General features: G+C 49.7%; 1 protein-coding gene across 1 annotated transcript; it reads right to left on the reverse strand.

The window, feature by feature from the left end:
• Window positions 1-4,495: 4,495 nt before the first annotated feature.
• Window positions 4,496-15,738, reverse strand: LOC103814999 (cytochrome P450 4B1-like). Its single transcript, XM_009088696.4, has 12 exons — window positions 14,932-15,738; window positions 10,912-11,056; window positions 10,222-10,266; window positions 9,555-9,682; window positions 8,328-8,452; window positions 8,061-8,212; window positions 7,365-7,471; window positions 6,649-6,839; window positions 6,058-6,191; window positions 5,848-5,912; window positions 5,566-5,648; window positions 4,496-5,241 (listed from the first exon to the last, which is right to left on the reverse strand). Exons 1-12 carry the CDS (start codon window positions 15,109-15,111, stop codon window positions 5,073-5,075), a joined length of 1,524 nt encoding a protein of 507 aa, XP_009086944.1. The 5' UTR covers window positions 15,112-15,738; the 3' UTR covers window positions 4,496-5,072.
• Window positions 15,739-15,883: the final 145 nt, after the last annotated feature.

The raw sequence follows: 15,883 nt of genomic DNA on the forward strand, positions 1-15,883 counted from the left end.
AGGCATTTCTTAGGGAGGCTTTGGGTATGGCCAGAGCATACGGGACCCAGTTTGACATGACAAACTCATGTGAAGACCTGCAGAACATTCATAAATATTATGATGCTGTATAGTTGGGTCCCTCACAAGGTCTGCACAAGGAAAAGAGGGAGGTGTGATGGCTGAGCCTTTGTTCAGTGCAGTGGAGCTGTTTGGAATGTCCTGTGGTACCTACATCATTACCAGACTGACCAGTCTGGATTTGGCTGGCACCTGTCAGCAATCCCTGACAAAATAACACATTAATACCCCCAAACCCAGAGGTGGAGGGGCCAGGCTGGTGGATGGAGTTTCTGGTGCAGCTCCAGATGAAACTTTTATAATAACACAGAAATTTTTAGTGCTGACGAAGTCCCTGGAGAGAGAGTTTGACCATGAACAGGGTCAATTTTTACCAAAGTGGTTTCCTTATAGTTATAAATTAACCAGTAAACTCTGTTGAGGTGAAGATAGGGGATATGGTTTGTCTTGAAGTTCATATGAGATTGTCAAGTGCTGAGCTAGTATGGAGAGAACATAGGGGACAAACTGGCTAAACCCATTTGTGGGCATTTGGAGCAAGAATCTGATTTTTGGTGATAGCAAACCTGGGTTTAATCCAGCCTCCAGCCTCTGCATTCTATATTTCACTGGTAGAGGGGAGAGAAAAACCTTTCTCATGTATTTCAGAGGTTTCACAGCAAGAGAAACCATGAACACTCACAGCCTGGGAACACTCACAGCCTGGGAAAGAAAACTCAGGGGGTTTTGCTGAGGAAGAAACGATGAAAGTTCAAAAGGCAAAGTTGCTGCAGAGCTGCAAGTGAAGAAAAGTGAAATGGGGCAGTATTGGTTTGATCATTGTAAGGGCCTGGGACAAGGCCAGAACCATCTGTTAGCAGAGAATCTATAGCCCTGGTGGTGGAGGATTCCAGAAGATCTCAGCATGAAAAAGCAGGTACAAGGGTTTTCTGGTAGCCAGGGTGGTCTGGGGAGGCTGGCAGGGCTTGACTTGACCTTCTGAACATTTGAGATCGGTGAAACTGCAGTTGGGTGTTAAAGGACACTTGGAAAGCTGTTAAACATTTGCAGAGAGCCTCTGGAGGATTGTCTTAGTGCTGTGGATGTGCACATGGTAGCAGTGGGGTCACAGCAATTCAGGCCATCAACATGAAACGTTTCACTTACACTGGAGAATTTCTATCCCGTACCACAGCCATGGACACGGCAGGCTGTGGAATTTGCTTTCTGGGGCTTGGGGATTTCTGCACTCCCTTTAGACACCTAAGCAGAAGGAGGAGAGGACCTTCCTCACTGATTTAGCTCACGTGGTTGGAATTCATTGCAGAAAAAGTGTTTTACTGAGCAGGTGAAATTTAGGTGGCAAATGGGTGCTTTGCCCCAGAGGCTGACCTTGCAGCAGCTGCTTTCCCAGGTTGTGCCTGTGTTTATTCAGATAGGAAGAAGAGTCCAGGCCCATCTGTCCCTGTGTGTTCCTGCAGCACAGAGTGATGACAGATGAAATGTAGCAGTAATGCCAGAAAAAATAATAACATTTCAAGCTTCCAAACACATGATAGATGAGAAAATCATGGCAAGAGCCCAGCAAGTGTTGCAGAGTAATGCAAGCTGCCTGGATCCCATCTGACCACACATGTCTCGAGGATGAATGTATATCTGGAAGCATTTAATACAGCTGTCTGACAAATATGTTCAATACTTATTTAATTTACAGGCTGCTTCCAGTGTAAAATCCCAGTGGAGTTTAGATGGAAATTGCCGGTGCCATCTGACAGTAAATTTGCCTGGAAAGCAGCGTGGGTCCTGTGCAGGGACTGCATTCCCGGTGCTGCGAGCCAGCTGCTCTCCCTGCTGGTCCGGCCACTTCCCACATGCCTGGCAGCATCCAAAAAAGTGCCACCACGGAACTGAGACAGACAGACACCTTCCTGTGACCGGGATGTGGCTGCACAGCGCCAGTGACAGTCTGTGGGGAGAGGGATAACTGCAGGAGTAGGTGGCATCTTTGCCCTGCTGCTGTCGGAAAACCAAGCAATGAGAAAAACCCAAAATGTTTTTAACTGAAACCAATACTGACTCTTGTTGTACAGCCACGACCAGGAGCTCTTGTTACCATCATTATCTGCAGGTCTGAATCACACAGTCCAAGGTCAGCCCATCACCTTTACAGCTACCCCTTCTGCAAAAAGTAGGGAAGGATGAAAGAAGGAGATGAGCTCTCTGCAGCCTGACTGCCCTTATAGCAATGCCATGTAACCAGGTATTTTTATTATACCATATCTCTAATACCTGGGAGGGGAAAGGTAGATGTGGGGAATTGCTGCCAGGAATCAGGTTCTGGAAAGATCTGTCTTGCTCTGGCACTGGGGCACAGTGGCTCCAGAAGCCCCATTGTAGCCTCAGCCCTGCTCTCCAGGTCAGAAGCAGGGCAGCCATGGGAGATCTGTGGTGCAGGACACGAGATGATGCAGGATGTGGGATGATGCAGGATGCAGGATATGGGATGTGGGGTGCAGGATGTGGGATGCAGGCTGGCTGGCCTGGCATGCTGTGGATCAGGGAAACTGTGAGCTGGGCTGCCATGTGGGGTGTTATTTAACAGGGTGTCTCTGGCTCCTGGCCTCAGGGGGTGGCAGCACCATCACAGGAGAGATTTGTGAGCAGATTTTATGCTGGATTTGGGTGACTGCTGGGGAAACCAGGCTCTGCTCCCTTCTCATGTGAAGAAGCTACAAGCACAACTCTGAGAGGACACTGAGAATGCTGCAGGGCATCTTCCCTTTTCCTCTTCAGATATGAAGAGGAAACTTTTTAGTGAATCCTAGAAGTCAGGAGGGAGACAATGACTGAACAGGAGCAGGCAGGCTTTTCCATCCCAGGGCCAGGAACATTCATGTGTTGGATGGTCCAGTTGGAACAGCAGCAGTGCAGCTTTTCCTGTATCCCCAATTCAACTCACTCACAAAAACCAAATCAAACTTGCCTCAGCCTTCTATCACATCCACTACCTCCTCTGGGCTTCTGGAGTATTCATAAAACCAGTCACCAACTTTTAAAACCTCTGCAGACACTCCAAATAACCTGTGCTAGGGCTTTAGAAATCTCAGGGAGTGTTTGATGTTGTTCAATCTGTATTTACCCAAATGCAATTCAGCAGCTGCCATGTATCTACATGAGGCATGTCAAGTTGCCCTGGTGTGATCCCCTGTAACCCACTCTCCTTCATGGTGGGTACACCATGATTTCAGCCTTTGCTCTTGCTCATTAGATGCATGTGCTTTATTCTTTCACATTGGAATGCCAAGATTCATCCACTCCTCTTTAGATGCTATTTTCTTCAAATCTTGTCTTTGTAAGAAAATTGCATCCAGTACAGAGATGTATGTAATTTACTTCTGGCAACTTCAGTTATTTTGATTAAAATTTTTCTCATTTTGCACTTTAGAGTATGTAAGCTTGGAGTAGATGCTGTTGCTTTTATACTTCAATCTCCAAACAGAGTTGAAGGACACTGTCTCATTTCACTGGCTGAAAGGGACACAAGTGAAAAATTTTTGAGAAATATTTGTGCTTATGCATCCAAATATGATGTTTGCTGTGATTGCAAGAGCAGGATATTATTGATTCATATTACCTTTTCTGTCTTTCCATGCACAGAACATCCACTGGAGAAACTGCTGCCTGTCAGTCCTTTTTTCTCTTGGTTTTGTGCCATGCCTGTGCCTGCTCTTGTGCTTATGGACTCGCATTCCATTCACAGCAGCAGTTTTTCAATTTATCAAAATAATTTTGTATCCTGACATGGCCATCCAAAGAGCTTGTGATGTCTCATAGTTTCATAGCTTTTGACATTTTGATAAGCAAACTCTGTCTCTCTTCATTGCATAATTCTGATTTCAGCTCGAGAGCTGCACCTCGTGTCTGAAGAGGGGACAGGGAGCTGGAGCAAGTGGATTTTCTCCTGGGCTGTCCCAGCACACCCCTGCAAACCAGAGCCTGCAGGTGAAGGCTGTATGAAGTCAGCTGCTGTCCAACTGCACAGCAGCCTTCTCCCAGCTTTTGGGATTTCACAGTTTGATGCGTGATATTCTATCCCAATAATGATTCCTGCAGAGGCAGAGGACAGCTCACTAGTGTCCTCCAGTGTACCAACTCTCATAATTTTATCAGCTTAGAAAATAAAATAATACTAAAAATAAAGAGGAAACCCCACCCACCCCCAGACACACTTTCTAAGAGAACTTTAATTGATGATTGATTATTGGACCCCTGGTAAAGAGTTGCCCATGGAAGGAGATGCTGTGTTGGCTGGAGACCCACAGGCAGTTTCCTGGCCTGTCAGGGTAGTCTCTTGCTGCTCGTGGGCTTCCTCTCCCTCTTCCATTTCTAAAGGAGTTTTACACTGCATTTGTGATGAAGCAGGCAAGCACCAGCAATATAAACAACAATGCTGCTCTTGCAGGAAAAATTACTGGTTTATTAAGACAAAAATTACAGAATAGTTTGCAGTTTGGGCATGATTTCAGAGCCCAAACTGGAATCAGTGCTTTCAACAAATCAAAGGCCCACTGAGTGTGAGAAGTGAGACAGAGGTCTGTCACAGCTGTCCCCACTGCAGGAGAGGAGGGCTGACCTCTAGGCACTGAGGAAGGTGCTGATGACGGAGCAGGGCTGGAAATGGTCACAGACTTGGCCAGGGCACGAGTGTGAAGGCAGGATTTGGTAAGAAGGAGGCTGGTGGGACCTGCAGATGTTCCCAGACCAGGCCAGGCCTGCTCTTATGGCAGTGCAAGGGTACAGACAGCGTGGCCGTGCCTGGCTGCTCTCAGATCAGTGCCCTGGAGCAGATGGGTCTGTGCAGTGGCATCCCAGCCACCTGGGCCTCGCCTGAAAAGGGCTTTCAGCCAGTCGATAAAGCACAGAAATCAGGAATCCTCATCCCCAAATCCTGCCCTGCACTTCTACCCCAGAGACACACCGCCCCGTCACCTGCTCGGTCCCTCCCTCTGGTGAAGGTAGGATGTCTGGCAGCATCAGCGGATCTTCTTTAAGTACAGGTGGATCCCGTTCTTGGAGCGAAGGATGATCCGAGTTATTTTGAGGGGAGGCGTGGCAGGGTCAGGCAGGAGCTCGAAGCGCAGCAGGGTCAGAGCCAGCGCCACCTTCATCTCGTTCATGGCAAACTGCTGCCCGATGCAATTCCTGCAGGGAAAGGGAGCAGCTCACCAGCTCCATCCAGTGCTGGGCACAGCAAACCCCACAGCCCATCCCAGTGCTGGGCACAGCAAACCCCACAGCCCATCCCAGTCTTGGGCACTGCAAACCCACAGCCCATCCCAGCCCTCCCACACCAGCACACATCCTCCCCTTCTGCAGCTCAGGGGGCCTCAGAGGCATGGGCTGAGCAGGAGGAGTTGAGAGGAACATCAGGAGCTCATTTAACTATTTAACTATGTAATACTGCAGGGCCAGGACTGCAGGTGGTGGTCTCTGCCCACGACTTGTTCAGTGTTCAGTTCCTTTTACCTCAATCCAGCAGAAAAAGGCAGAAAGGCATGAGAGTGCCTGCCAGAGACATTCTCTGGGGAAAAACGCAGAGGGTCAAACACCTGGAAATTAAGAATATTCAGCAAGAAAAAGTGGTTATTTAAAGAACATGCTACTGACTGGTTTCTTGAGAAATGTGACGCCCCTTAATTTATGATGAACCCCATAGCAGAGAGAGAATTCTTCTCTCCCGCTAATAGGTGAAGGGAAGAGGAACATCACAAAGGAAAAGAATTATTAGGAGATCAAAAGAAAACTCACCAAAGGATCTTTCCATACTTCAGGGTTTCTGTGAATGAGGTAAATGCTTATTGCAGTGATGCTGCCTGGAAAACAATTGAGGAGGAGAAAAGGGCTCACTGACAAAGAAACAAGCCAACATCTGCACAGGCCTGCCTGAACACCTGTGCCAGGGAGGATGCAGCTGGTGCCCTGCCAGAGGCCCGAGCAGCAGGAGTGGGATGTACAGACCTTCGGGCAGAGTGCGTCCGTCGGGGAAGGTGATGGGCTTGCTGAGCTGCCGGGACACGCCCGGCACGGGCGGGTAAAGGCGCAGGCTCTCCTTGATGCACATGGTGCTGTAAGACATCTTGCCCAGGTCCTCCCTGTTGGGATAGGCAGGCTGAGCCCCACACTCTCCCCACTGCCTGTGCTGGGAGGTCCCTTCACCCACAGCCACCCAGCCCCTGAGCAGACTGCAACACAACAGAGGGACCCACAATGCCCAGCCACAGCTGGCTAGGGATGCCAGCCCACCTCTGAACAACTACTGAACAAGCTCAAGTGCAGAGGGACAGGGAAAAGTGAAAAGCACATCTATGATGTCCTGTGGTGAGAAAACTGGAGACAGCAAAGAGCCGTGCTGGTGGCCCAGGCCCATCCATTCTGGATGGCATCCAGGGTGTCCCTTTCAGGGGGGTAGACCTAGCTGAAGGATCTGTGAAGTCCCTGTGCATGCAGCAACCTTTAGCACCCCAGATTTGGAGCCTTGAAGACATTGCTCACTTAGAAATGGCAGCGATAGGAAAAGAGAGACCAGCAAAGGAAATGGAGCACCCTTACCATTGGATTGTCCCCCGGTCCCCCAGGATGCCCTGGATCTCCTCCCTGCAGCGTTGCTGGTGCTCAGGGTGGGTTGCCAGGCAGTAGAAGAGCCAGGAGATGCCGCTGGCTGTTGTGTCGTGACCCTCAAACATGAACGTGTCCACCTCAGCACGCAGGTCCTCGTCAGACAGAGCAGCTCCATTCTCATCCTAACAGCCCAGAGACACTCTCAGTGGCCCATACATACAAAACTTATATATATATATATATATATATATATATATATATATATATAACAGTACAACACATACAAATATATATATATAACACATACAAATATATATATATATATAAATGCAAATATCCCAGTAGGGGCCATTATATTCTTTCAGCTCTTACAAAAGGGGTGTGATGATGCCTGTGGGATACATGTAAACAAAATCAATGTTTGTTCACACTGATTTCAGAGCTACTTTCCCTTTACTTTTAAATCTCTTTCCCCCGCCCCGTATTAAACCAGCAGGACTACAGAATCCCTCTGCATGCTGTATACCCAAAAAGACACTGCCAACACTTCAGCAATGGAAAATTGGATCACCTTGGCCCCTCTTCAATTGGGTGGGACTGGACTAATTTTTTTTTAATGGCTAATGCAGTCCTGAGGGTCTCTGGTGGCTTGTGGCACCCCTGCAAAGACTGACTTGCTTTTGCACTCTGTGCTCCTTGCCACTCACTTTGGCACACAGCAGAATGTCCAAGAAGTCCAAATGTCTTTTCTTCTGGATCTTTTCAAATTCCCGTTCATCTTTAAGGGATTCCTTTCGCTCGTGGATCACCTTGTCTGGGACAGAAAGGGTTAAAGTTCAGCAGGGTCAGGAGATGCCAAGCTGCAAAACTTTGAATGCAAAACTCAAAGTTTTGCATCGCAAAAAGTCATCTCAAACTTTGTGGTTTGAATGCAAACCACACCCAAGGAGATGAGCATTGCTCAGCCCATTTGTATTTGACCTGTGCTTCGGCATCCCAGGCACTTTGGTTTTTCCAGTAGCATGGCCCCAAATGCCATGGATATTGTCATCCTTTTCTTTGTTCACCCTGGACTTCTCAGCCTACTTTACACACCCCTCTTTCATTTAAATCACACCTGGCTTGGAATGGAAAATCATTCCTTGCACTGGTGTTGCCTGCAGTGCCCATTCCTTGTCTCACCAGTTTCTGGCCATTTTACAGGAGCATTTCCCATTAGTCCAGTTTAATGACCCAGGAGCTGAGAGACCCCTTTGCTTCTTGCCTCGACCAGATCACTACTGCAAGCTGATGTTCTGCTTGGATCTCAGCTCTGAGCCTCTGGGCAGGATTCACTGCACAGGCAAGGAGAAAAACTGACTGCCTCTGTCCAAAGTTTGGGAGAGGATGCCAGCAGGGAATACCTGTGTGCTCATGAGCAATCCTGCAGGCCTTCCTGAATTGAAACCCATGGGGGCTGAGCCAGTAAATGATGTCATTGTGGTAGGGGAAGATGCGGAGGCGCTGGTGCACCATGTGGCAGAGGTCGTAGACAGCCTGGATGTAGGTGTTTTTCCTGGAGAGAGGGGAATAGGAAGCTTGTAAACTTGGGAGCACAGTGACAAGCAATTTGCCCATTTCCTTTCTGAGCTGCAAACTTCCTGCCAGGGTTTGGGGCAGCCAGCACTGACCTGTTGGTCTGGCAGTCGCTGTGACAGCTGAAGGCACATTTCATGATGCTATCGAGAGTCATCAGGCTGACGTGCTCAAAGAGCTCCACTGGCTTCCCATCTGCTATCAGCTTTTCCCACTTATCCTAGGACACAAAGGAGACAGAAATGAGAAGACAAGGGTCAGCTCTGCATGATCTGCAGTCACCCCCTGGTTAAATGAGTGCTCAGACAGAGATACATCCCAGAGAAATTTTTGCTAGTTGCCAGCAAAATCCCAGAGAAATCAAGAGTGAGATGGTTAATATGAGATTTGCCTCAGGCAGCTGCTATTCTTGGATCCTGGTGGTGGTGAGCCTCGCTACAGCCCATCCTGAGGCAAGAGCACCCTGAAGAAGCCCAGGACAGGTGCATTTCTGGGTGATGGGGAGTTACCCAAATCTTTCTTAGGACATAGTGTGTTTTTCTGTACAGGAGCAGCATATGCTGGCATTGGGTTCCACTGGATGCCTTCTTGAGCACATTTCAGCTTTGTGCCCAAGACACAAATTTTGGAGCAAGGTTTTCTCTGTCTCTGCTTTGCTGGCAAAGCACTCTGTGCCAGTGTGCTTTGCCAGCAAGTAATACAGGAGCTCTTGCTCAACTCTTCACATAGGGCACCCCTAGAGAAACTTTAAATCCTGCCTTTCTTCCCCAGCAGACACGAAGTGATGATGAATCCTCTGTCCCCTCGAGGCTGTAAGGAACGAGTGGGCTTAAAAGCTGAGAAAGGGAGGGGAGGGAGGAAGCACGGTGACATCTGAGCTCCACAGCACCAAACCAGGCTTATGGGGACAGATGCACGTCTGTAGCACAAGCTACGATTGCCACCTGGTGGCACGGGCTCAGACAACTGGCGTTGTGCACAAGAAATTTCTAACTCCCAAGCACTCCTGAGCCTTGCAAAAGCTCTCCTGGCTCCATGGAGTGGCAGTAACATCAGTCCTGAAATCTCAGCCAAAGATCCCAAGGCAGTACCAGAGACACTGTCATTGCCGGGAGGCTCAGCCTGCTCATCCCTTCCAAGGGATGCTCATCCCTTCCAGCTCAAGGGCAGGGATTTGGGGTGACTCAGAAAGATTGACCACCAGGACACAGCATGTCCTTACAACTACCAGATAAGGAAAAACCTGCTCCAGGATTTACCTCCTAACCAGACAGGATGGGGAGAAGCAAAGAGGACAGGGAGGGGAGCATCATGAGTCCTACCAGCATCACGTTTGTAGATTCTGCCATTAGGGCCACATGCGGCTTCAAGACGTCGTAGTGAAACCCTGGGGTCAGGAGTTTTCTGTGTTGGTGCCATTTGGGCCCATGTAAGATCAGCAACCCATTCCCTGGGGAAACACAGGCAAGGCATGGTTAGCTGGGCACAAGCAGGCTGCTCTCAGCTGTCTGCAGACACAGCCTCAGCCTGCACGGAGTGTGATTAAATCTGCTATGTGAGCTGCTGTGAGAGGGTATTTCCAAATGCTGCCATCAGCCCCAGGGTTCCCAGAGCTGAGCAAAGCCCTGCTCACCAAGATGGCACAGTGGTGTCTCTGAGAAGAAGCACCAACACTACTGGAAAAGAGAAATTCAGAACAGCAGATGTATTCTTCATCAGTCCTCCAATGAATTTAAGCTTCCCCCATCACCAGTCTTTGCTATCCATGCACATGCAAGTATTTGTACACATGTTGTGTTTGAACTTTCCTTCCTTGAAAATAAATAGAACTACATAGCACCATTTTCACCATTTTCCTGAAATGTAATCATTTCAGGAAGCTTTTAGCTGTAACTCCATCGAGGAACAGGTACAATGCTGTTTATTTATAGCATGTTTTTAGCTAACTTCAGAATCATTCCTTGCAGGCAAAGCCCTGGGAATACATACCAATCCATGGGACAAGGTATTTATAGCTGATGTTATCCTTGGGATCTGTAAAAAAAAAAAAAGAAAGAGAAAATAAAATGGTAAATGTTTTAGTATCATTAATCCAGGTTTGCAGCTGAAAGCTCCCTCTACGCTCTCACTTTTGGGTATGAAGCAAAATCAGTGGCATCCCTGTAGAACTCCCAGTATTTCAACACAAAACAACTTTGTCTCTGCCAGCAGCAATAAAGACATATAAAAGCAGATGCTCACACTGGAAAAAACAAGGATATTGGTAGTCCAAAGTCTGTGCAGTGGGATAAATGATTAACCCTCTCAGACATCACTGTTCAGCACCTTTTCTTCTTAATGCACTAAAGATACTTCTCTGCAGTAGGAGCCAAAACTCTGAACCTAGAAAAAAGCTCCCAAGTGTTTTCTCCTTGCTGGGACCAGGCACTGACTAGTTAAATTTTCAAGGAGCACTTGAAGTCTGATTTTTCAGCAATGGATTTGGAGTCAGGTCAGCCCTGCAGCCCTGTGCCTGAAGCAGCCAGGGCACAGCATGAAGGAGTGGTATCTCTCCATGCCTTTAGATGATTTCTCCAAGAAAACCTCTGTGAAACCCTGCCTTGCTGTAAATTTTAAGGCTGGCATGGGAAATCTGCAGGCTGGGGTTGCTGCTCCCCAGATGAAACCATAATCTCTCACCTCCTCTGCCCAACAGAACCTTGGCATAGTCAGGATCAGTGATAACCAGGAATGCTGAGAAACTCCCAAACCACATAGGGTGAGCAAGTGGGTACTTCTGGGTCCAGAGTTCTACCTTGTCCAGCACCTCTTCCTCCTTGAGAAACTAGTTCAGGAGAAGAAAAAAGAGAAAGAATATACAGATTTGGAGGAAAAAAAATTATATCTATAATCTCCCAATACACTGTCTTAAAACTCATTCTCTTTCTGAGCACAAAACCAGGTAAGGATAAACAAGGTGTTTTTCATCTATGTTTGCAAAACATGGGAAGTAGAGATGTTTGCCGCTTTTAAAGCTCCTATAAAATAATTGTTCCTTATCACTTGACCTTAAGCTAGAGAACATCCTTGGGCACCATGATGATGCCTATCAGCTCATATGTTATCTGCTCTTTTTCCATGGCCACCCCATAGATTTGCCCCAGACAGCATCTGCATTTTGTGAAATGCAAGTACACTCTCACTTGCACATGGCTAAGCAATTAGCACCCTACAGCTGGGAGAAAATGCAGCAGCCAACAGCATCACTGCTAGCCCCAGTGCAGCTGTGGGAAACCACAGCCCCCTCCAGACATTTCAGTGGAGAAGGCCAGTGTCCAGGAAAAATTGAACAGAATTAGTCCAAAGTCACCAATGGATTGTACAGAGAAGGGAATACTGGTTAATAACATTATATTAAGAATTCATTGATTTCTGGGAATTGAATTTTACAGGCAAGGAAGAGCTGGTGCTCCTGGAAAGATTTATCTCCCGTCCTTGGAAGCTGCAATCTGAGGAGCAGCATGAGCACCAGCTCCCATATCAGCAGCAGCGGCAGGTTCACTCCGAAGTAATCTCTGCATTATTGCTTTTACAGCTGATGTCGTTGTGTATAGCAAACAGACAATAAACAAGTGGAAAGATCCACAATCACAGGCAGAGGAAGAAAATCACAGAGACAAAGCCATGTAATGTTCTTTTTTCTTTGAGGAGAAACTACTCTGGGCCGATATGCAGGGGGAAGGATTTTGGTAAACTGGGTCTGACATAGCTGTTGCTTTGACTTGAAGATTAATTAAATCAGCATACTGGTGCAGAAATCAGCCTCAAAGTCACCCTACTGGCTGTATCAAGTGAATATTTGCTCAGTTGCTCTAGTGCTGAGTTATCTCAGCTCAGCTTTTAGTCTGGCTGGTGTTTCTCAACCCAGGACATGGCTCATACTCAGATAATCACCCACATCAAATAATCAGCCACACGTGGCCTGTCTTGGAGAGGATACTCCTGAGTCATGTGGTGTCTGCCAGGGCCATGTCCAGGTTCAGCTCCAAGACTGAGCCCCCCCTTCCTCACAAGCTGGGGTGTCCCTGCAGCACATCCCATGTGTCTCCCACATTCAGCAGAATTATGAACTACAACCAGTTATTACAGAAAGCTCAATTTTGTTCACTCACGGTCAAGATTTTGAACTTAATAAATAGAACACTCAATTTCTCTGACTTCAGGGATCAAGTTTTGGGGCAAAAGGAGGCAGCTCTCCTCAGCACCCACCTCTTCAGCAAGTGCCAGCAGAAGCAGTGCTTGGCACAGTGCCTTTAGCTAAGTGACACCTGAACATGTGAAAGTCCCTTTGATACAGCTGCCTGTGCTTCTCCTGTGTGAATCACAAAAAACATAATGGAAGTAACTGGGATATGCTGAGCAAGTCTCACTTGCAGAAGTCCTAATCCTAGAAGCCTTTGCATCCAACCTTGTTTTGGAGCAGCATTTTAGCTTGTGCTATCAAGAACCACCCCTGTGCTGGCAGAGGATTGAATGGGTTTATTTGAGAAGAGAGGTTATCCTCAAGGTGAGTAACCTGCTGCACCAAGCACTCCTGGAGCAGAGGGTGTAAAGTTCTGTGAGCTGCAGAGGAATTGAAAGCTCTCACGCCTTAATGACGGCTCCAGCCACCCGGCTCTGCATGAAAGCCCATTACTTCTACTACTTCTTCCCCTGGGGCTTGAAAAGAAAAGTCTAAACCCCACTCGGGTCTAAGAAAGAAAGGTAATTGCCTGATGTCATGCTGAAATGCAAGTTTTGAAATGGATCCAACACTAAAAGCATCCGGGAAGAGGCTTAAGGGCACTTTTAATGACGACACACTGATTGCAAGTGAAAGAGAGAACACAGGAGCTGAAATCTGAGCATGAAGGTGTGCTGCTTGCAGCCAGAGGGGGCTGGCTCCTCCCCACACAGGCAGAAGTGGACAAAGGGCTGCCGAGGGACTGCCACCCTCCCTGGGCCAGCAGGGCAGTGACCTTGCTCTCCTCTGCTTCCCACCAACCCCGGCCTTGGGGAGTCAGTTTGGTCAGCTCAGGGCTGGCAGTCTGGGTTTAACTAAGGCGTGCTGCTGCAGTGAGACTGAACAGCTCTACACAACCTCTTCCTGATCTCTTAATGTCATTTCTACTGAGTGATTTTGATAAGCAGAGACTAATACCCAGAGAATGCTTTAAAACAAAGTGATGTATTCCCAGGAGATCCACCCGGAGCATGACAAATACGTTTGAGATTTTAAACTGGCCTGGATCAAAACTGGGAAACAATCAGTTAAATCAGCAGAACAGGAAATGTCGGTGCTCTCCCTGAATACAGCTCACAGGTCCACCTTGAGGTGTGTGCAAACTTTGTATTCTGTGTGTGCCCAGAGCATTGCCAGTTTCTTTGCTGGCTTGATGAACTGTTAGGCTTTGGGGAATTCAGCAGTGTTAATCAGCAAATTACTAAATCTTCAAAAAAGGAATTCTCATACAAACATTGTCTGAGGTAAAAGTTGAAGCACAAGCAACCTAGGCATGATGACAGCAAGTGATTGGCACAAATGGTTTAATCTCCTTCCAGGACAAATACTCACAACTAACAAACAGAATAACATACTTTATTTAATTGCAGTTTTAAAGTCTAACTGGCAGTGTAACAAAGCTCTGAACTGGCCCATCTTCTTGCTTACATTGCCAAAAGACTGCTTGTCCTGTCCAGCACAGCAAAACTGGCACTGCCACAGCACAGAGACAAGTCCTGTGAGGTCTGGTCCTGATTTCTCAGACACTTTTCAGGGTGCCAGCTATTTAATGTGCTACAGAGGTGGCCACGGCAGGACATCAGCAGAGCCCAGTAGAGGGCAAGGTGATTTTAGGCAGATTTAGCACATATGGAAAAACCTTTTGCATCAGGCAAGCTCGTGAGGCTGCTGCTGAGTTGTGAAAATCTGTTTGCCAAGGCAGCCATGGTGATCTGTGTGGGCAAGTGCATACCTTGGGGAATAATCATCCCTGACACCAGTGACCAGAACCAGGCTCGCCTATGTACGTGGGTTTAGTTACTCATGACCTTAATGCAATTGTAAGAAGATCTACGGCCCCTGTGCTGGATGCAATGCCTGTGATGTGTTTTGTGGCTGAAAAGTGGCCCAGAACGATCAATTGTCAGGTTCACCTGGCCTCGAGCCCCACGCAAGTTGCCAGGGGAGAGATAGTGCCTCTGGATAACGGGAGCAGCGAGCAACTGCTCAGCATCTGATCAGCTCGGCGCCGCAGGGAGAGTTGCAGGGGCCCTGCCCTGGCTGTCAGAGGAGCAGAGAGGTGACACTGGAGCCTGTCCCGGGACAGAGCAGCGCTGCTCGGCTGCCTCCGGCACCGATGCCAGCTCTCAGCCCAGCATGACCTTGTCTATGCCACACCGCGTTACCGCTCTTTACTTGCGAGCCAGCCACCACCCTTTTCCACCGTGCAGTCTGCAGCAGCCTGCGGAGCTCTGCGTGAGCCATGCTCTTGCTAGGCATCACAGGCAGGGAAAGCACGTTGGTCTGGCTGGGAAAAGGGATGCCCACCTCTCACCCGCCCAGCAATTCCCCCGGACCACGGGGACAAGTCCCACCAGCATCACTCCCACACGCCCCTCGGGAAAGCTGCTCCCTGCACTCCCCCCGCTCCAGGCAGCGCAGACCCGGCTCTCCCCCACCTCGTGGACGTGGCCGAAGAGCCAGTGGGTCGGGTGCCCGGGAAAGTCGGCCAGCGCCCGCAGCAGCTCCTGCCGCCGGTGGAACAGCTGGATGGCTTTCAGCAGCACGCAGGTCAGGCAGAACACGGCGGCCAGGTGCAGAACCCTGGAGACATCCACGCCCAGCCACAGGAGCTTCATGGTCCCGGTGAGAGCCGCCAGCCGCTGCCTCCGGTGTCCCCCGGCGCCCCGGCGGCACCGGCCGCGGCAGCCAATGCGGGGCGGAGAGGCAGGTCCAGAGTCCGAGCGGCTGCCAAATCACGGCAGCGCTTGTTGGGAGGGAAGGGAAAGGAAGGGAAAGGAAAGGGAGCATCCCCGCGGGAACGCTCCGCTCGCCTCCGCACGGCCCGGGCTGCCTTCGCGCCGGGACCTCCGGCTGAAGAGAGAGGGAAAGACCGTATCCTGGATTCCTCTTCCCGAGGTCTTCATCACCTATTCCTGCCTCACGAGCTCACACCCTCATCTCCACCCATTCCCATCCCGCATCCCGGCTGACAGCTCCCGCTCTCCTTCCCTGTCTCCCTCCCCGCTGCCGGCACTGTGAGCCGCATCCCAGCGCCGGCCGGGACAGCGGGAGTGGGGAATGCCACACCGTGCCGGGCCGGCGATGCCGCGCTTCAGCCGAGGGCCGGGTAGCCTGGCAGCTTTGGCACGCAGGTGGACGGCAGGCAGCTGCCGGGTAACATCGCTTCCCTGCCACCGCTGTCTCAGCGAGCAGCAGCTCCCGCAGAACCCGGTGGGCACCAACCGGGCCGTGCCCCGCCGCGCCTCACCGCCCCCTTTCCCGCCCGTCCCACCCGCCGGGGGCGGGACTCGAACCCGCGGCCCTGCCCGCGCTCGGCGGCCCGCGCGGGGCGGTCCCGCGGCGGCCAGTGGGAGCGCGGCTTGCTGGCAGGCGGGCGCGGCGCGGCCC

Source organism: Serinus canaria, chromosome 8 (assembly GCF_022539315.1).
Source record: "Serinus canaria isolate serCan28SL12 chromosome 8, serCan2020, whole genome shotgun sequence".
In the NCBI taxonomy this organism is placed as follows: Eukaryota; Metazoa; Chordata; class Aves; order Passeriformes; family Fringillidae; genus Serinus; species Serinus canaria.